The sequence below is a fragment of the Ceratina calcarata genome, unplaced genomic scaffold (genome assembly GCF_001652005.2).
Source record: "Ceratina calcarata isolate Rehan_Ccalc_2016 unplaced genomic scaffold, ASM165200v1 scaffold554.2, whole genome shotgun sequence".
Lineage (NCBI taxonomy): Eukaryota > Metazoa > Arthropoda > Insecta > Hymenoptera > Apidae > Ceratina > Ceratina calcarata.
In genome coordinates, this window is record NW_017176727.1 from 471212 (window position 1) to 493449 (window position 22238).

The 22238-nt window shown below is 41.1% G+C and overlaps 2 protein-coding genes across 14 annotated transcripts in view; both read left to right on the forward strand.

The window, feature by feature from the left end:
* The window catches only part of raskol (Ras GTPase-activating protein raskol), a 256389-nt gene extending 245030 nt beyond the window's left edge, over window positions 1-11359 (forward strand). For 10 of the 11 annotated variants that reach the window (XM_026816986.1, XM_026816984.1, XM_018031593.2 and 7 more), the window contains 8 exons: window positions 224-507; window positions 1105-1391; window positions 1600-1932; window positions 2118-2522; window positions 2698-2864; window positions 2952-4568; window positions 5100-5224; window positions 7551-11359. In XM_026816986.1, coding sequence (XP_026672787.1) covers window positions 224-507; window positions 1105-1391; window positions 1600-1932; window positions 2118-2522; window positions 2698-2864; window positions 2952-4568; window positions 5100-5224; window positions 7551-7824 — 3492 coding nt within the window. In that variant the 3' untranslated portion in view covers window positions 7825-11359. The remainder of the gene's footprint in view (window positions 1-223; window positions 508-1104; window positions 1392-1599; window positions 1933-2117; window positions 2523-2697; window positions 2865-2951; window positions 4569-5099; window positions 5225-7550) is intronic. The other variant, XM_018031591.2, reaches the window with a different exon arrangement.
* A 7745-nt stretch (window positions 11360-19104) lies between these two features.
* Window positions 19105-22238, forward strand: part of Hr4 (nuclear hormone receptor 4) — a 129998-nt gene continuing 126864 nt past the window's right edge. Inside the window, exons 1-2 of one of the 3 annotated variants that reach the window (XM_026816999.1) lie at window positions 19105-20760; window positions 20847-20999. The gene's annotated coding sequence lies outside the window, so the exon portion shown is untranslated. Of the gene's footprint in view, window positions 21000-22238 lie in introns of all 3 variants that reach the window. The other 2 variants (XM_026817001.1, XM_026817002.1) reach the window with 2 other exon arrangements.

The window sequence follows — 22238 nt, forward strand, 5'->3', positions numbered from 1 at the left end:
ATCTACATATATTTAATTCATAAAAGAATGATACCTCGAAAAGTATATGATATTTCCACTTCATCATTTGGTGAATACATTGCCTGTTATAATTGTAGTAAATATAGCTAAATATACACCTCAGCAAGATTTCAAGTTATTCAGAAGTTGACTCAAGAAATTTTTGATCTTTCTCGTATAATGGAGTAATGGAGTTTACACGGTCATCTCTCGGTGTTTGCAGAACTTCTTCTCGAAGAGGTCGTTCCGGTCTAACCCGTTGAAGAGGACGAAGAGCGTGACGAAGCTCGAGCGACAAAAGCAACGCGGCGCCGGTCTTCGGGGTTGCCGTTCGCACGAGTCCCTACTTTGCGGACAGGCTGTGACCTCGATGGACCTCGCGGCCGTGACACCGCTCCATCCGAGCCTGCTCGGAAGACCTCACTGCTTCCAGGTCACACCCAGCACCGGCGGACCAAAGTATTTCAGTTGCAGGACCGCTCACGAACGGGACCAGTGGTTACACAGGTTGGTACCGTTCCTTTGACCCCTTCTTCTGTTTTTTCGTCTTGCTCTTCCTTCTACCTCGTTCCCAACTTTTTCCTCATCCTCCTTGAAAGGGAAGAAGAAGGAGGAGGAGGAGGTGGTAAAACTGTTACAGTGACGCAGACGAATGTGAACCGGCAGCTCGGTTTGATAAATGTCCCAGTCATCGCCAACGTTGAGTTTTGTGCCTCGGGTTTCAAGTAGTTGTGGATGTAATTGCAGCTGGCTTTAAGGGCATAACAGACGAAACAAGTTTTATCGATTTGTTATCTTGTCATCGTTTGTCAATTCATATGCACGTGTGTTGCCAATAATTGTACATCTTTCTAGATGTAAAGATATATATTATATTCTCTTAGATCAATATAGAGATTTCAAACTAGATTCTATACATGTATGGATGATCTTCATTAATAGCTCTTTCTCCAATTAATTTTTTAATGCTTTTCTATAAATATCGCTCAAATTAATAGATGAAATGAAAATTCCTTTATTATCATACCTAGTGTCCTAATTCAGTTTCACCTTTCACAGGTAATTATCTCTGAATATAATCGTGAATTACAACTCTTTGAACAGCTTAAGGAAATCCGTCCAACCGGACGCAGAGCAGACAAGGCGAACGGACAACTCGCTGCAGATTTGGCTGCTCGAGGCGAAGGGTGTACCGGCTAAGAAACGATATTTCTGCGAGGTCTGCCTGGACAGCACTTTATACGCGAGAACCACCGCGAAGCTGAAGGCCGACTTATGCTTCTGGGGCGAGCACTTCGATTTTCATCATTTACCATCCGTGAACACCATACAGGTAAACCTGTACAGAGAAGCCGATAGGAAGAAAAAAAGGGACAAGAATGTTTTGATCGGTGAGTTGTTTATCTTTTATTGTTGCAATTTATTAAATTGCATTAAGTGAGTTAATGTATTCATAGATAATGTACATGAATTATAAAATTATTGATACATTCATAGATAATGTTTTATGTGCAATTTATGTGATGAAAGTTCCGATATTGGAAGTTCGTAAATAAATCCAATAAATTTTATTATATAATTTTATAATAATTCTTTCAGGTTCCGTCAGTATACCAGTGCATAACGTGACTTCGCGATACCTAACAGAGAAATGGTATCCGGTGCAGGGCGACAAAGGTCCCCTGAAGGAACCACCGGCACTCAGGGTGAAGTGTCGTTTCCAGTCGGTGGACATATTACCCGTTCAGGTGTACCAGGAATTCCTCGAGTATCTCAAGACGGATTACGCGTCCTTGTGCGAGAAATTGGAGCCGATAATCACCGTCAAAGCGAAAGAGGACATCGCGACAGCATTGGTCGCCGTCATGCAACGTGAGAAGAAAGCACCACAGTTTCTCGCCGATTTGGTCATGATGGACATACACAGAATAGGTGAGACGCGATTTTCCTTTAAATTGTGCACTGTGATATTGATGACAAGCTGCACTTCAACTTTATTTTTAACGTAAATACCTATACTTTGCATCTTGGATAAGCGTCACAGTTCATTAAAAAATCACCGTTTATTGACTCTTGAAGATTCGTCACTCCATGAACGGGAAAATATCGGATTTCAGATGACGAGAGGCTCACGTTTCGAGGGAATTCCTTGGCGACGAAGGCGATGGAGGCCTACCTGAAGTTGACGGGCGACAGGTACCTGCAGGAGACCTTGGGCGCGGTAGTGAGGGGCGCGGTGGAGGGTGGCGACTGCGAGGTAGATCCACTGAAGGTCGCCTCGGTGGCGGCTCTTCACAAGCAACAACAGAATCTGCGGAACGCCGTAGAACTCGCCTGGAGCAGAATACTCGCCAGCCACGCTCATTTTCCTCTCGAGTTGCGCGAGTGCTTCCGTATATTTCGCGAACGTCTCGCCGACATGGGCCGCGAGGATATTGCCAACAATCTGATCTCGGCGTCCATATTCCTGAGATTCCTCTGTCCAGCCATCTTGAGCCCGTCCCTCTTCAACATCACACACGGTGAGTTTGATATATTCATCCTTTAATTTTCTAAAGATAATATACAAGAAAACAGTTTTTATCTTTTAAGAGAAGAATTTTTGGATCAAAGATCTTTGCATTCTTTCACTCATCTTGCCCGTTATCTTTTATTTACAACATAATTTAATTTGTGCATATTTATTCTTTTGTTCAGAATATCCGAACGAAAAAGCGGCAAGGAATCTCACTCTCGTGGCAAAGACGCTTCAAACTTTAGCGAATTTCACAAGATTCCAGGGAAAGGAAAACTTTATGGAATTCATGAACGACCTCCTGGAACGTGAAGCTCCATCCATGAAGAATTTCCTTCAGTTGATTAGCGTAAGTAATGATTTTCTATCCCCCCTTCTCTATGTATAATTGGAAAATATTTAAAAATCGACCACCGCTAAAAAGAATTTTTTACAGAGCACACTACCGAAAGATGCGCCGGCGAACAATTCCTTAGAGTTCGATGGTTACATAGATCTCGGGAAGCAACTATCTCTACTGCACGCTCTCCTGCGCGAAAGTTTGGTCACGTTATCTTCGTGTTCTCCGTCGCTACCTCCGCCGAGGTTACAGGAAATTCTCGACAGGATCTCAATGGCTCTGGATCAGTCGGGTCCTAGCCCAGTGCCCGCACCTCATCGATATCCAAATCTGCAGAACAATATCTTCCGCTACAATGATCCGACGATCGCCAATAGTAACACCAATCTATCGATCTCGGCTACATCTACGTTGAGCAATCATAGCACTCTTAACGGGACGATTCGCGACAGCAACGAAGTGTTGCAATCGAATACATTGGGTCACAACAATTCTCGGAGTCCGAACGTAGCTAGGGCCGCAACTCTTCCTCGAAACGCATACATGCCGGCGAACGGGAAGCTTCAGTTGCAAATCACAACGGACGATTACCCTCTGGAGCCACCGGCGTTCGTTTCGCGTTCACCTACACCAATTGTGAGACAGCACAGGGCGATAGGATCGAACAGGACCGGCGCGGGATACAGATTAACCGCCAGTGCGAGTCTGGCAAACGTAAATCACTGCCAGACGCATCCGACCAGTCCCACGAGATCAGAAAGTCACAGCAATCTGAAGGATTCGAATTACAACATCACTTCATCGCAGAATCAGTCAAACAACTGCACGATTATGTCCCAGCAGCAGCAGCAGCAGCAAAACCATAGACACAACATAACGCGATTGCAGAACCTAGATATTCACGACAGGGAAGACAATTACAATCATAATAATTACAACGTATCACGATCAGCAAGTAGGAACCATTGCAATAAGGAAGAGAACGCGAACCAGATGCAGCATCAGAATTATAATAACGTATCGAAGACCACGGTGAACGCGAACGTTGTGAACCCATCGTCGAATCTGACGTTGTCCATCAACCATCAGCCGAACAACAATTACAACAGCAAAACGAATAGTACGGCAGCAAATGGCAATTTGGACGAATTGTCGGATCTTTTGAGGTACGCTGACGATGAGGTGTCGGAGTCGAAATCGCAAAAAGGATCGCAGATTTCGATTTCTCAGTTAAGTAATGTCGCGTCCTCGGGTTATCAGAGCTTCGCGGCTTACAGTCAAAGCTCCAGCCCGGTGGATCTCAGCAGCAACAACGCAAACACGCACATATTAAGCGCCGCGCCGTTGGCTTTTGCTAATCCGGTTTATCACATGGAATCAAACCACGGGAGGAACGGAAGGAGAGGTAGCAGCAGCTCGGAGGAACGAGATGGGAGCGGAGGCGGCGTTGAGGGCGTGAGAGGCGTTGATCTTAGCCCATCACCACCACCACCCCAGAACAACGTGAGGAACCTCCAGCGAAACACTCAAAATCAGTGGAGGCAAACCAACCAAACACACAGAAATAATTCGGAACAAAATCAGGATGTCTGCTACACGAAGCTGAGGCGGAGATTATCGTTGGACTCGACGCGAGATCTGTCAGACACCAGCGAGGAGGAGAGCTGCACAACGAGGAAGAGCAAATCTCGCAGTCATCGAAGCATCGATCAGGTAATTAATATATTCTTCCTATGACAACAATTTCTGATCCTTAGTTTCATCAGTGACGAATTAAAGAGCGCGTTTATGAAATCAATTTCCTAGTAGACTTATGAGAAATGCTTACAGTTATAAATTCAAATGCTAATAGAATCCATGACTATGACAGTGATGACAATCGTAAAATTAGATAAATGATTCAATTGAATTTATTCGTCATTCAGGGAACTAAGAACAAAATTCGTCACCAATTTTTCAGCAACGATGAGGGCAAAGGAACAACGACTTTTATTTACCAAATGAAAGAGGAACTCCGTGTGTACATAATAATATAATAATACGTGATAACGTTGATCGTTGTGAATAACAAGTTCCTCTTTTTTTTAATTTATCATGTGCGAGATAAAAACCGTATTTCTTTTTATATTCATGCTCTATCTCTTTTTCTGAGCTGTCGCCTAACGGTACTCATCTATTTGTTTATATGCCTGTGTGTTTGCATCTGTGTAACTAACCAACGTCGCAATGTCTCTTCGTTTCTAGTACGAAGTGGAAATCGAGAGGCTGCAGAGTAGCGTAGATCGACTGAGGGCACGCTTAGGCGCAACCGAGGATACCGATATAGACGGCATTGCACCGGATACCAAGATGAAGAGCATCATCTCCAGGTACTGAATTCCGCTCATTAACAAAGCCGACGGCCGCTTTAAATTCCTATTATCGACGATTGACTCGTTTGCCTGAGTGTGATATATCATCACCCCCTATTGACAAACTTTTAACCACTTCTTTCTTCTTGTTCGAGTTTCACTGGTACTCCCCTCCGGTTCTCATATTAATCAGTCACCGTCGACTCTCTGTTCCCTTCTCTCTTTCATCCCGTCCTCTTTATTAATTATTAACACTTCACGTCCGCGATTTTCTCTTTCACCTGAAGATACTGTCAATTCGCTTCCGACGGTTTCTTCGCCGAAACTCTCCGTAGATTTATTATCATTGACACGACTCTTTACGAGATCGTATAACACAATTTATGAAGTGAGAGACAGAGCTGACTATCATGTAGAAATAACAGTTCTCAGCGATCCTTTTTTTTTTAATTAACCAAAGAAATGCGCAATCAATTTCAAAATGCACTGAGAAAACTGTTATATTCATCCATTCAGCTCTGTCAATATTTCAAATTTGTATTATGAGTTATGTAAATAAAAATAAATAAAAGGAAAAATCGAGCCAAGCTAATAATGCGATTTACCTGTTTGTCGCATAGACATAATACAGAAAAGACTACCAGTGAGCCGCGTAGCTCGAAAACCAAAACACGGTTTTAATTGTTTCTCGAAAAATAATGTATGTTTAATTGATTGTGTGTTCCTGTGCATTCTATCCGCTGCATTTGGTATACTCTGGCTTGATCTGGACCTTGGTGTAAGAGTCAATTATATTTCTAAGCTTCTTACATATTTTTACATCACATGTTTTAGCGTTTTTTAATCTCATATCTATATATTTATATATATACATATATAGTTTTGTCCGTGCGAAACGACACGCGCCAAAACTCTAAGTACGTTTATAAGAAACAAGAACAATCTAATGTTTCTTTCGCCTAAGTTTATCATTATCATCATTGTATGTATTACTCTGAATACTCACCGTTCGATAAACCAGCATTCAACATCCTGCGTGTTTTATACTTACATCACCGTCCAAAAATACATTAATTTTAATCAGCAACATGGTCTCATTCTATTTCCACGTACTTCACTTCACCATCCTCGATTTTAATGCAACACCACGACAGCCACACACACGCCTCTCGAATCTCACACACACGTTCGTTCTGTTCACGTGTGCACGGTTCATTCTTTTCGGAATTCTCATTATCTCTTGATACCAGGTCTGCGTAGTGTGTTGCAATTATTTGCGATATGTATGCATCTGCGAAATGTTCAGGATATATTTTTTTTTCTTTTCATTCAATGTTAGACCTTCATTAATGCGAAAAGTATTTTTTATAGAACGCAAACACTTAGTTAGAAATGAATTATTTTTGCCGCGTCAAGTATTCATGTACTATGTTAATGCAAAGATAACTTAATGTAAGAAGTAGAGTTTACTTTAAGAATAGGTGGTAATATACATTTTTGTATGAATTAGATGTAATTTTGTACGACGGTCGTAAATTCGCTTGAGGAGCACACATAAATTTTTTCACATTTTTTCGAAGCACTATCTACTACTAATAATAGCATAATAATAAATACTAATATTCTCTCTCTATTAGTAATCCTGAACGTTTCTTTTATGACACGGATATGATGGTGGTCAATCGCAAAGCAGATTCGCCTTTTGCTTACTTAATCAAGATGAAATGTTCCCTAAATATCCTAACTGCATTCTTGATAGTATTTTTTTCGTTGTTCGAGCGTACGATGTTTTGCACCAGAAGACACTACCGCTTCCTTTCACTTTCATTTCCAAAGTACATATACTTACATTGATGTTTTTTTATCTGCATCGTGGTGTGCTTGGATCCTTTCAAGCTTCCCAGTGAATACTCTCCTGAAAACAAAGATAATAAACTGGTACACAAAATTATCTTAATCAGCAAGAACAATTATCGTTCCATACAAAAATTGGTTCATTATATTATAAGAAACGATAAAATTTTGCCAGTAATCGACTGTAAAGATAGGAGTTTCAAAATTAAATCGTAGAGAGGATTGACAGGGAAAGCTGAAATTCCATGTGTAATGAAAGCCACCTAATCTCTGTCTCTTAAAAAACTAATTTAATTACAAAGTTCAGTATGAAACGGCCAATTTTGTGAAATTATTAGATAAATATTTAACACAAAGGAACATAGAAATTGTACGATAAGGAGATAAAGATTAGTAAGTGGTTTAAAAAGTTTCAGTAAAACGAGATATCTTTAAGGAAAGTCCTGCGTGAACGGAATTCGCTAAAACGAGTATCATTCGATTATTCTAGGTTGATCTCTGTGGAGGAGGAACTGCGACGCGAACAGCAGAAGATGTCGGCCGCGTTGTCGTACAAGCAGCGCGTGATCGACGCGCAGGAGCAGCAAATAGCCGCACTGGACGCCGCGAATTCGCGTCTAATGACGTCAAACACAAGACTGTTGTCCGCATTGAGCACCCTGAAGCAACGGTACAACGCGAAGTCGAACCAGTCGAGCAGCGAAGCGGCCGCGTTGCTACAGAACATCGCTGATATCGGCGAACTGAAAAGCTCGTCCTGTTAAGAGACTCGCCATTATCGCCAGTTTTATAATTTCCGCTCGTAAACCATGCAGGAACATTCAGTGAACCGACATATAATTATTAACGACATCAGTTTGAAGCTGTTCTTGTTAGAAGATCACCTGGCAATTTCCCAGTTTCCGCTTAAAGATCACGCTGAAATTATAAACGCTAGATGAAGAGTATTAGTATGTAATGCGGACGGCTTTATCTGTTGAAACACCACTTGGACATCCTCACCATCCTCTCATTTCCGGTCGAAGATTACGCATCAAGTAATCTAGCGTAGTAAGTCGCGGATTTAAACGGAAAAACGAAAAATTGTCGGGTTTGATAAATTCTAAATTCAGCTGAAGTCTGCCGAAATTAATCAGTCTCGAGGTGGAGACATTTCGCGTTTAAGATGCTTCAGGATAGCGGAAAAAGTAGCATCAGTTCGGGTTCCTGATCTAGGATTTCGGATCTCCTTGCTGTTTCTTCGCTTGGCAACGTATGTTTGAAGGAGACACGAGAAACGAGTTTCACGAAGAGATAACACTCGCTAGATTTGACGAACGTAGGCGGAGTGGAAGAAATATACAAGTGAAGTAAAAACGAAGGGGAGAGTGAGTGAGTGAAAGATGTACGAAAATAGAGGCTACCTAGTACAGTAGTGGGTACTACTGTAAATAGGCAAACGGTTTAAGTAGATAATTTATGTCGAGTTTAATCGTGACACATAGCGTTTAGAATTAATTTGTATCGATCGGGTTTGATCTGGCGAGGTCTCGCGTCACGATCCACTCGAATCTCTAATTTGTGTCGCTTCTAAAAAAGTCCACGTGTTTCTGTTTGCAACTGCTAGCCGAGTAAAATCAAGTGACTTCGTTCTTCGTTGAACGCGAATGAGCTGGAAAGTCACAGTCGTTAAAAATGAAGGGATATGAATTTCTCGATGATTTCATCAAGAATTATTCGAGTCGATCAACTCCTCTTCGAATGAAAACGGACAAACGAGAGACAAACGGAAGCAAGATAGTGAGCGATGCCTGTCTCTTCCTTTGTTCCAATTTCTTTAGCGTTTTTTCTCTTTTCCGTTGTCCGTTCCAGCATCGTCGTGTATTATACATGTACCTTTTGATGCACAGCCGCATGCACCGTAAGATTAGTATAATAGTAATGCGGAAAGTTACGTCGTGTATTAAATTTTGATGCGTCCTCCTGCGGCATCCAGATACAAGCGTATTATATACGCTTCAGGTTATTAGACAAATGTTTTATGAGCAACAGTTCTGAAATCATTTCACTTTGATACAGTATTGTTTTTTAACCGCCCACCGCATGTAATATACTAAGTATATATTATGAAGTTGCGGTACTCCCAAAAACTTCGTATTAAATCTCTACGGCAGAATTAAAAAAATTAATACATTATTCAGGATTAATCTGAAAAACTGATACGCTAACGCTTATGAAACTAAAGACTAGTAAAACGGGTTTAAAGTTCTGAAATCAGTAAATAAATTGATAAAATGTAATCACAAGAAAATTTCGAGGCAAAAATATAGAAAGTATAAAGATCTTATTCATATTAAAGTGCCAAAACGAAACAAATGAAAAGAAAGTTAATAATAAAAAATGATTTTAGATTAATAATCAGTATAGATGAGATAATATTAAATACAAGAATATACAGTAGATATTTAAAAATCTATTCGTTTTATAAGGAACCGCGCTCGGAGAAAGAATTTCGCATTCTTATTAACAATTCGTACTCGACGAATATAAGAACAATTTTATTATAAACTTAGTTTTTCTTCTAGACATGTGTTCACACTATTGAAACTTGTACGTAGGTATGAGCATTTTTAATTAAATATACACATTTCACCGCAACAATTTTTGTACGTCTATATTTGAAATAGCTTCTATCGATGCAACGCATGCGTCAGTAAATAGCATTAATACTTACACAATTTCGACTGAGTATTCATAACGATTCTATCGTCTTTTATACGATTTTTGCAATTTTTAAACAATTTCTAATCAAGTATTATACGCATATTTGCAATCACTATATTAAAGAGATATGATTTCAGAACCCGCACTAACAAAAGATTCGTGAACTAATCTGCAAGCGCAGAAAATACACTTGACAAGGCACACGGCGTATTTTTCGACGACGTAACATCCTCAAGCACTGAAACGTACTTCATGACCTTTGTACAATGCATGTATATTTTTCTAGTTTACCTCGCGCGCTGCGTTTAAGTAGAAAAGAAAAAGAAAAAAACGCGCATATTTCTGTATAGTGTTCGTGTTTATTTAAAAAATCTAACGACGAGTGTTATCGCACGCGTCAGAACGAAGCGATGAAGAGGTGATTAATTAGTTGTATGAAGAAATAAGATTGAGCAGAAAAAGAAAGAATGTTCACTGTCACGCTTCGTGAAAGCTTCTTACGCATTCGAGCGGAACACCAATTTCTTATAGTATAAGCGACAATATTATAATTTATTTAGTAGTTTCTACCAAAGATGAAGAGAGGTTTCTGATTGTAAAAAAAGAGAGAGAGAGAGAGAACATCACGAATAGTTTAATTGTAAGATATTTTTCGTTTCTCCGCTGCCGTTGTTGTGCGTCGCTCGATACGCTAAAATTAATCGAGTTTAAGAAAAGAGAAAAGTTCATTGCGATTATAAAAGAGTCTTCTACTTCCTCATGGAAGGGAAGTTTCCCTTTGGATGCACCCGACGTCTTTCTCTCGTATCGATTGTACGTACGCGTTTCCCTTTTTTGAAAAATATAAATTTCTGCACAGCGCAAGGCGTCCTGCATGACAATTAGACGGTCTGATTTATTCGCGACAAGCGTTATTAATTATTACGTTTTTACATCACAAATAATTATATATAAATATATAAATATAATTATCATCGTAGCCGTTGTGTAGCGAAATACACGTGTGCTAGTGTCGAAAGAAGAGAACATGTATGAAAAAAATGAATTGTATGCATGCGTCCGTTGCGAAATACGTGTGTGCGTGAATGAAAAAATGGATGACGATTCAATCTAATCTCATTATAAAGAAAAGAAGTATTATCTCATCGACTTGTATCATAGCTCCATCGTCGAGCGTTCGTAAGAACGTTTTTTTATTTCTCTCGCTTTTTGCCGATTATTTTTGTATAGAGATACTTATCTATATTTTCTTCCCCGATTTGTTCTGCGTCTATTCTTCCTCTTGTGTATCCCCCATTTTTTTTTATACTTTCTTTAACGCGATTACTTTACAATCCTTAAAGCTATTGCCGAATCATTGTTTAAATCAGTGTTGACACAGCAAAATTAATGTATTTAACGAACTTCCCTTCCCCTCTTGTTGGACAATGTATAATCGACGACCGATTAAAATTGAATCTATTTAAATGCGACTCTGAATAGCGTGTACATTGCTAAGTTCTTTGATATATTCGTTTCTGCAATACATCAATCTGTATTTAAGCGTATAGCGTTTATTAGTAACAGTACATGAGCAAATAAATATGATTAGACATATCTCACGACTATTTAATATACTCCAATAGTTTTATGTTTAATACTTTATTATCTATAGTCCAATAATTTTTCAGAATCGAAGATTATGCTGTTCTTTAAGAATCTCAGTAATTCAAGTTTGAAAGAATCATTGTATTATTATATATTAAAATGTTGACCGCACAAAAATTAGATACTTTGATACATAAATAAGAGTGATAAAATGAACATAGAAGCTGTTATTATTTAGGCATTGCAAATATAATGAAAGATTTAGAAATTTTAATTACGAAAACTGAAAGAAAATATTAAATGCCTTTACTATTTGCTAAATTTTTCCTCACTGAGTGCTAACTGCTTTGGCACTGATAAGGGGCAACAACTGTATAAATGTTGACTGCCCACAGCCCTCAATCAGCGGAATGCCATTGTGAAGAAAAATAAAAGATGATTAAAATTAAACTGTGGGAGAAGCAGTGCAGTATAGAAGTCAGGCCGACCGGGGTCAAATTTTTAATATTGCATTTTACCAATTTTCCGAAAAAAACACATTAAAAAAATTGTCAGAAGACAAGAGTAACAGTGTTGCACATAAGAGTGCAGATAACAGTGTTGACGACTGAGAAATATGAATAACATGAATCTCATGTAATATATGAATTAATAATTTCATCATCTGTTAAATAAATTAGCAAGTTTGATTGTCTACCTTTTAAATACGTCATGAATCCACCTACAGAAAGAATTCAATTAAAAATAGAATGGTAATTAATAAAATGCGTCGGAGTTGCAACAATAACTGCGAAGTTGAAAATGCTAAATCATCAATTCGTTGGATTGCGATGAATGAATAAAATAACGCGTCCCGTATCGAAGCAGCATGTCGTCTACATCGAAGCAGACAATACGAATAAATTACTAAGTATGCAAGCAGATTTTCATTGATTCAGCACTTGTACTATTGTTAAAGCGGGCAACGATACAATCTTTAATTGATCAGTATTCATCAAGGATCTACTTCAAGGCATAACTACATAAGTAATGATCGCGCGGGTTGCATAAACTTGTCATTATAAATGCTGGATGGATACAGATTTCTAGATTATCGGATAAAGTCGTTCATTAAATCTCCATACCCACGTACGTAATATATACGTAAATCGAAATAATAAATATGCTGCAAATTTTTTCGCGTAAAAGTAGGACACGTCTTCTGTGCTACTTTTACGAAGTACGTTCTTGCCAGTTTTTTCCTTAATGTTTCTTTTGTTTGTACAGTCGCCCTTACCTTGAATTAAATTAAACGTTCAAAGATCAATCGTAGTTTACGTATTCCATCTTCTCATTAACCATGAACTAAACGATTCATCGATTACAGAATTAATGGTTGAGGATATAAACAAAAATGAACTTGGCAGTGTCGATAATATTCTAAATGAGGGTCGTCATGATCCAAATAGCGTAAAGCAGCGAAGAAAGTGCAATCAGCGAGGATAAAAAAGACTAGATTTAGATCAAGGGGAGATCCACACGACAGTCGAATGGGCCAAGGAAACGCGTAAAAATTGACGCGATGGAAACGAGAGAAAGGCACAGTCGTATAAACAAGAAAAAAGTGACGAGGAAGGAAAAAAGGAGAGGTCTTCGAGGCAACTATCATAAATGGTTAAAGACTTCTGACAGATTTACGAGCACGTGACTCTTGTCCCCTCTCTCACGGTTCGCCACTCGTCGAATTAATCCTGTTGATCACTCACTTTCGCGTTTTCTCCCTTTCTCTTTTTCTCTAAGCTCCTTTTGTGTGACCGCGCCCATTGCTTTCTTCCAAATCACTATAACTTTACAGTTCAAGTTTTTTTCTTATAAAGAAATATACAGCGTAGTCACGATTCAACAAAAATTAATATAAACCTGCACGCGATCATTGATAATTGCAAAAAAAAAGATGTCGAATCTTTATCTATGAAATAATTTTCAGGGTACTAGTAATTATTCAGATTTATTAAAATATATGTTACATAACGAGGATTGATATGCTTACGCCCATTCATTAGCGAATCGCAGTGATCTCATTTAACAATACTAGAAAATTAAATTTATTTCTGATTTTATCTGCATTCATTTGTAGAATTAATCACAACAGCAAGATCAACAGGTCCAGCATGAAGATTACATTTATGCGCAAGTATTACTCATTGTCAGAGTGTACATAATAGGTGCTAGGCATTATACGTACAGTGATTACATAAATAAAATCAAACAAATCTGTTCCAGACATTTTTCCGTTCTGTAGTCGTTTCGCGATTTCATGAACCTCTCGCGGGTACCCCGAGAAAGTGACTTAAGAAGGCGTCGGGAAAGATAATGTGAATACAGCGAAACAAGCGCGATAAGCGCAACGAAACGAGATAGCGTCGTCGCAGCCAGCGTACGATATCTCAAAGTCAATGTCCTATGAAGGACTGACTCGCCGGTTGTACAGTTGTACATAACTCTGAACGAACCGTGTACAATATACAGTTTTCTGATTACGGGCCCGAGACCGCATTGCTGCCGCTACTGCATTTCCTTTGCATACGTTTTCTTTTTCTATTCGCTGCGACATAGATGGCATCTCCATTTTACAGAGACATCAATGCCTGAAACGTGAATATTTTTCTCTTGTTGAAAGATCTGCAGACGTGCCGCTATCAATCTTTAGATTGCGATTTCACAATGTTTGTTACGTGATACTGCTGTCTTTAATCTGATCATACAATAATATTGTTTACATACTTCTCGGAAGGGGAACAATATAATTTAGTTCATAAATCAGGGGACAGGTTTGCTACGTAATTTTACTTTTCTAAATATAAACGTTCTTAAAATCAATAAAAAATCAATTAATCAAACGCGATGAACCCAACTAATTCAGTATCATGCACATTTAGCTTATCTATTATGTATACGGTACATCAGTTCACTTTGACGTTGAAACACCTGGCGATCGCACAATATTTTCCTAATGCAAATGAAGTTTTCGTTAGATACATTCTACGCGGTGCTCACGATGAACACGAAACTCCCCGAGCTACGATAAAAACTTGGCTATCTAGAAACGTGATAAGAACAACGAAATCTGACTCTGACCTTAAACTTCATGCGACGCCACGCGTAAATCTTGTAGAGCGACTGTCACGGTTATTAAAGCTTATTTTTCTTTATTATCGTTACAACGTTAGAACCTTGCTACTTGAACTAAATTTCATACGATAATGTTGTTATGAACCTTTTTACAGATTGTATTCAATAATTGTAATGTATGAACGTTTGATAATTTTATCGATCATTTCTGAAGATATCTACATGTTTAAAATAATGTATTTGGACAAAAGTATATCTTTCGTATTTATTTCAGATGTAGCATTATTAGATATATAAGATAGACATGAATTTGGAGTAAAATACATTATTATTGTAGTATATAATACATAATGTATTTAAATTCATAGGCGTCTTCGTTATTTCTGATGTTTCTACTTACAATATTTCACTCTTTTTAATCACACAACAATAATTATTTTTATTCAATATTCACAATTATAAAAATATACAAAAAGTAATTTATACACCTGTTATGTAATGTATAAAATTCCAAACTGTTCTCTCTTAAATTAGTAACATTCATGGAATTAAATTAGCCCACTCTTTCTTCAAATGAATGTTTGTTAAATGAGTTTTAATAGCAACGCCCTTGGTAACCCGCAGTATTATAGAACAAACGTAGAATTATGAAACCTCAAAATACACGGTTACAAAGATAAAATTTCTTTGATCTGTAAACAAGTATCTCACTATACTTTTAGTACGGAATTAACGAAGTTCTGTCAATAACGCAATTTAAGTCTTGTAAGTACATCGCATTGGCAATACTTCTTATGTTTAATTTATTAATCTAATTAATTTTTTAATTTAAGGAGCAAGAAGACTAATAATCTTGATACTTTATAAATCACTAAATATTGAGTATAAGTACATGTAAAACTACGTGTAACACAGATGTCAACTTTTGAATGCTCCGTTTATGTTCAAATAATACTTTACTTTAAACATCAGAAATGTTTTAAATTATGGAAACTTGATATATGCACAACAGGTAACGAGAATGAGCTTCTGGTTTGTTTTTAAATTACACTTTCCGTGGATCTAATCTTAAATCTTCCATCGAAACAGCCGGCATAGGAAACGTACGAGCTAATGTATAATAACAAGCAAGGGCCTATTAAGAGAATTCAAGTGGTCGATAACAGCAAGTAATGAGAGGCTAATCTATCAAGGGCGCCCGATAGTGAAAATCTGACCCTGAATAGTCAGTGCCGCTTGCTTAAAAGTCCGCGAGATACATATCAGTAGAGCATCATGAAGTTTGATCGGACAATGAACGCGAAGATTGGCCAAATTGAAACGAGATCAAAATTGTGTTTCAGAAAGATGTTAAGTAATGTTATAACCGAATTTCATGATACGTAAAATAAGAAATTCAACAAATCTCTATCATATAAATAAATGTACCATTTAAATGTCTGACATTTATTTTTACTGAATATTAAAGGAAAACAATGTTATGATACCTTGTCTTAAAATTTTTAGTTAGTTCATTTTCTCATGGACAAATGAATTCGATTATTCATTTTAAGGATGATGCTCGATCACCAATTGTTTATTGGTCATAGAAAAAATAATAAATTTAAGGCACGAATGGGTATGTCGGTTGGGGTTAAAAAGCCAGGCTAAGGGACGAGAAACCAATGACGGCTGCCACGAAAACTCGCATTTTCTATCAAGTCAATCTGACATGAGCGAAGGCATTGACAAGCGCGTGACATTCATTCTGCGAGTGGCGAGTAGTGCGAGGTTCCACCCCCTCATTTCCACGCACAACGAATCTGACCCTGGCTCGTATCCTATTACCGCCGGAATCGGTCATCACTGACCCTCCCCTTTCTTCGACCCATACTCCCTTGTTTTTCTCTTCCTTTTTTCGTTCCTCATTCCCAGTCCCTTTCTCGCTGTCAGCCGGCCGTAATATGCTTCCATCTCCTCGAAGCGAACAGGGGTAGGGAGCGTTTAAAATAAAGCCGGCTTTTCACTTATGCCATAACACTTTTGTAACGTTTCAGGGCAAAGGGCTACAAGCGATAAACGTGGTCGGGGAACGATACAAAGCTACAGTTCTAACTGATTGATAATATGATTATAATAGCAACAAAAGAATCTTTAGAACAGTAGAGACTAATTTTTATATCTCTAATAATGAGTGTTTAGGATAATTTAATCTTTGCCTAAATCAATTCTTATCGATCAATCTAGTCGACCTGTTGTGACGTAAATACAGACGATCTTGAAATGACAGACACAGAGTGGAGGTCCTCCCTAAGGATTCTTTTGTCTCTCAATGTCATGGAAGACGTTCGTTTCGATACACGACACAGAGTGTTACAGAGCAGTCGAACGATACAAGTGGAAGACGGCCTTTAGAAACGGAATCAGGAAGAGAGAGCGTTGCACCGGCTGAGAGGGTACACTGTACCAGTGAACCTGGTCTGTGATCGTCGCGAGTGGGGGTGCACGTCCCCACCCTCGGCAAAGAAAGAGGAACAAAGAAAGAGATAGAGAATGGAGCGAAGAAGGGATGCCTGAAGAATGAAACGGAGAGGACAGGGGAGAAGGGAGGTGAGTAACGGAGCTTCCACCCTTTCGCCCTGTTTCTGCGCCGCCCCACCATCATCCCGCGCAAGGGGTACGAAACGGTATTTCCCACCACAGATACGGATTCCCTCACCACGCGACTACCCCTCTAACACCTTCGAGAGGTACCCCGTCCATACTGTAAAACCGTGTCGGTGAAACGAGCGTCGTTACGCTTCCGGGTGACGTCGTCGTCGTCGACGTGCCAATTGTGGAGCGGTGGGGTGAAGACTCGATGAGTAGGGTGCTTCTGACGGCAGAGGGGTACGGATGGTAGGGAGCATAGGGGAAATAGACAGCTAGTGGGGGTAAGAAGGCCGAGTGGGGGGGTAAACCCAAGCGGAGGAGAGCTGGACGACGGCAGAGAGAGGTCATTGACCCGAGCGGCTGCTAGAGAGCTGCGTCGCTCGCGCGTTGCCCTGGCCTCTCCTCGTCTGTTCCGCGTTTGTTCGTAACCTCGTGTGTGCTGTGCGCGCCCAAGAAAGAGAGAAGGAGGCCCGTACGCGTATAAGTCCGCAGTCTCTCTCATCGCGGCCCGTCCGTCCGTTTCGTCTACGCTACGCCTCTGTCCGTCGGTTCTACCGGTGATCCTTCCTCGTGCTGTACTCGTAACAGCCGTAACACTACCTACTACCACATTCCGTCTTTCTCTCTCTTTTCGTTCTTGAGTTCTTCGCTCTCATTCTCGTACGACGCTCTATTTCGTGGTGTCGGTGTACCTCGTATCGTGTACCTTCTCTCGCCTCTGTTCAACGCCGCGATTCCGGCGGGCAGGCAGGGCGCGAAGCAACGGGAGTAACGAAGACAGAGAGGGAGTGAGCGAGAGGGAGCGAAAGCGTGTGCGCGCGTTTCGTCCCTACGACGGCGACGTTGCGTTTCGGAGCGAGAGATCGCGCCGACTGCGCGTGGAGAGCGCGTGTTCCGCGTTACACTCTCCACCTACGCTCACCGTTTTCCCCTTTCGTGCGTGTACCCCTGCTGTACACGGTGCAACGAGCGCGATCCATCTCGCACGCATCGTGCTCCATTTTCGCCGGGCGCTAGTAGATCCCGATCTCGTGTGTTATTGCCGTCGTGCGTGGTGTGCCACGCGTTTTCGGCGCGCGTTTCGCTCGATCGCGTTTCTCGTTTCTCGCCTCGCGGAGAATTCTCTCCCTTCGTTAGTGTCGTACCGTCTGTCCCCTTCGCACCGTGACGGTCTCTCTCTCTCTCTCTCTTTTTCACTCTGTCTTTCATTCTATTCCCCTCACTCGCTTTCTCTCTCCACACAAAACCATCTATCTCTCTCACTCTGTCCCTCCGAGTCCCTGTTTCTGTCTCCGTCAAGCTTCTCTCTCTCCTTCCAACCTTTTCTCTCTCACTCTCTTTGTACCTCGTGCTGTCTCTTTCTAACTCTCTCTTTCTCCCCGCGTGTCTTTTTCCCCGGTTTTTCTGACCGCGCGCGTCCGTTCCCTTCTCCACGAGGGAGGAGAGACGTCTGTCGCGCTTCGTGGCTCCACGCGTGCACGCGCGGAGAGTCGGCTTATCGCGGACGAGTGTGCCGAACGCTTTCTACGGAGTCTCCCTGCATCCTCCTACGTACGTACGTGCTCGACTAGAGCAGCTCCACGACCATCACGAGAGTGTTCACGGTTTCGGTTTTCGGTGTCCACGCTCGCACTGAGACAGTTCACAGTGTCAATGATACGTGATGAGTAAAAGTACATAATAATAGTATGCGTGGTATGATATCACGGTGATCAGCGTGACGGAATCGATTTGACTGCGACGATCGGTGTCGATCGACGAAAAAATCGGCGTGGAATTCGACCGAGTCGCGCCTGGTCGCACGCGTGCAAAACATTGCCGCCGCGGTTACGAGTTTTCGTTTACGGACTCGTGTGACGTTTCGCGAGTGACAGCCGGCATGGATTAACCGATACTGAAGGAAGAACGGCAGAAGAAGCAGAGACAGAAGAACAAGAAGAAGAGAAGGAGGAGGAGGAGGAGGAGGAGGTGGAGGAGGAAGAAAACAACGGCGTGTGTGTGTAAGATAGAAAGGGAGGTGGTGACGGTGGTCGAAGAGTGGAGAAGGAGGAAGAAGAACGGAAAGGAATAGAAGGAGTAGGAGGCGGAGGAGGAAGAAGAGAGTCAGCCGCGAGTGCGACGACCGGGCCACAATAGTGTGCGCCGTTTGTTGTTTCGTTGGCCGGTTTTCGGTTTGCGTTTCCGTGGATTCCGGGGGCCGATTACGCGAGACCACGCGTCCGCTACCTATGCAGGTCTCGTGTGCGGGAAACGCGAGATACGCGCAACCGGACCTCATAGGCAAAATCACGAATCTGATGATTTTGGAATAGAAACCGCGAGTGTGAATTCGTATTCCAGTGTAGTGCCGTTTGTCTGTGTGTTACTCGTCTTTTTTTTTTCGTTTTTTGTTCTCAGAGAATAGTCGCTCGATGTAATAACACACGCATATATCTTAAGAAATATTAATCTCGTTCTTCGTTCGTCGTCGCGGAAGTCGCGGGTGGAGGGCCGAGAAGATCGAGAAAACAGTGGAGAGGAACCCAGTGAACAATCACCTGCGCCGATATGCAGTAAACGAGAAACGGGAGAATCAGAAAAGAGAAAACAAAACTGAGTGGCCCGCAAAAGAATGAATCTGTTATACGTACACGTATATAGAGAGAGAGAGAGAGAGAGAGAACGGGGACCGAAACGATACACGATACATGCGTAGTATATGCGTGTAACGAGAACGAGTCGATAGAAAAGTAGACGAAAGGAAAGATAAAGGAACAGGAAGGGAAATCTGTCACGTCGTGATCAGCCGGAGAGCGCGAGAGAGACGCTCCCGGATATATTCATCATGCATACGCGTACACGCATACACGCGCATTACATATATATAAATAGATACACAGGCGTATAACGTTCGGTCGCGATACACGACGTGGATATCGTGTCGTCGACGCGTTCTCCAGTTCCGATTTCTTCGCCTTTCTTGTCTTGTCTTCCGCGGTCTTGTCGCTCTATTCTTTCGTTTCTCCCTTCCTTGATTGGTGATTCCGTTTATCGATTCTATCAGATTCCGTCCAGAGCGACGCAGTCCTCGTCGTCGCCGGTGCGTCCACCACGCGCTACCTAATTCGCGTAACCCTTGAGCGTCGAGAGAATCGACGAAAACGAGAGCGTAGGCTCTACGTATAGAGCATTGCTATTATTCCTCTTGCGATCATCTCTCGTCGCGTTCTTTTGTCATAACGTATATCGCGAATTCCACACGTTTCATTCCCTCGGTCCCTCTCTCTTTCGTTACCGCGTTCCACGCATCGCTCTCTCTCTCTGTTATACATTCTATCCGTCTCTCGTGTTGGCCACAACAACGTAACGCACGCTTCTCTCATCCGCTTCTTTCTAAAGTTGATCTTTATACCCTCATCAACGGTACACGTGTTCGTCCACTGCACGCGGTGCGTTGCGCGTCTCTGCTTCCCCCCCCTCTCTCTCTCTCTCTCTCTCTCTCGTTTTCTCCACTTCACACGCTTCGGGTTCCCTTCTGCGTGACACGTTCCATTCTCTTTTCGTTCACTCTTCTCCCGTCATTCTTGATCCAGCAATCTTCGATCAACACCCCTGAGGATCATCGTTAATAAATCTCCCGGTCTTAGTCTTCGACCTAGTTGCCAAATTCGGATCGGCACTACCTTTAGGTATCCCCAAAATCGTTTCGTTGATATTTTGAAGGAAATTTCTGGCCCGAGTCTCGAACGGTCTCCGTTTCCTCTTTCCTGTTCAGTGTCACACGTTTCTTGGCCGACTTGGTTGATTGAATGTAAAGAGAGAGTGAGGGAACGGAACTGTGTTCCTGGTTCCGCGGGAAAATTCGTTAAGCGACACGGGGATGTCTGTCGCGATGAACGGATGCCCGATGTCCACTCGAGATTGAGAGGTGAGATCGCGCGAAAAGCACACGATTTCGCCTTCCGTCCGTGCACTTTCCAAACTCTAAGATTGCTGTACTTATTTACTTCTGACAGATTTATCGGACCGTGACATTAATACTCAAATCTTATCAATCGATTAGATGACTAGCAGTCAATCTTTGATTGTTCTAAAGATTGGTTGATCTGTGAGATTCACATTCATACCAATAAAAAGTTATTATAGTTTCATTTATTATTCCTATATAACAAGCACAATTATACATCTAGAGGTGAAATGAAGTTGCTGTGAAATTGGTAAACATTAATTTCAATTACATTTGATAACAATACGTACTGTTAGTAGATTGAAGTAAATTCTTCTCATTATCAAAGAAATCGGTCTGTTGCGTGGCAAGATCTTCGAGAAAACCCCGAAAAAGCTTGGAAACACAGCACGCGATCCAAAAATAATCCACCGCGTTTCGTTATTTTAAGAAAGATCATCGGGTCGGGTTCGGTTCAGGCAAAGTCTACGTATCGAAACAATTCTTTTCCTCGATCGCATCAGCACTAGTAATTGCGTAGTAATAACGTACACCTTCTTTTTTAAATCTTTGTCCTCTTTATCTGCTTCATATCTTTGAAATCCGTAACACGTTTCCTATCCGGTACCGCGTGCATGCACGCGGGCAAGATGTGGGGAGAGTAAGAAAAACGAAGTACGCGTGCGTAATACGCGTATTCGACACGCGCGTCACGACGCAGCTCGTTTCTGACCGACGCGGTTATAAATAAAATCGCGCGGCCGTGCTCGCGGACACCACATTACGCTCGAGCCTCTCTCATGCCCGTGTAACAACGTGTCAATGAAAATAGAGACAGCCTGTCTACCCCCGAACCGGCTCGAATCCGTGTACCACCCTTCTGACAACGTCGCGTTCTCCAGAAAATAGTTGCTGTTTACTTGTATCTCCGTTTCAATCGACATTGCTTATTAAGTTTATTCGTGTCGCGGTCAACAATTATATTAACGTCCGAAAGTTATTTTTGTGAGACTCCTGAGATTTATTCAAGTGCAGTTCATTGTGGAAAGAATCCTGGTCTTCATTTAATTTTTACTTTAGATTTAAATTAATGTCAGAGACTATTATTTTAGGGGGAAGTTTATTAAACATCATAAAAGCATTGAGCATTAACTATTGCGACGAATCGTACATTCTATTTCTCATTATGGTAATTAGACAAATGTGTAATCGCATTAATGC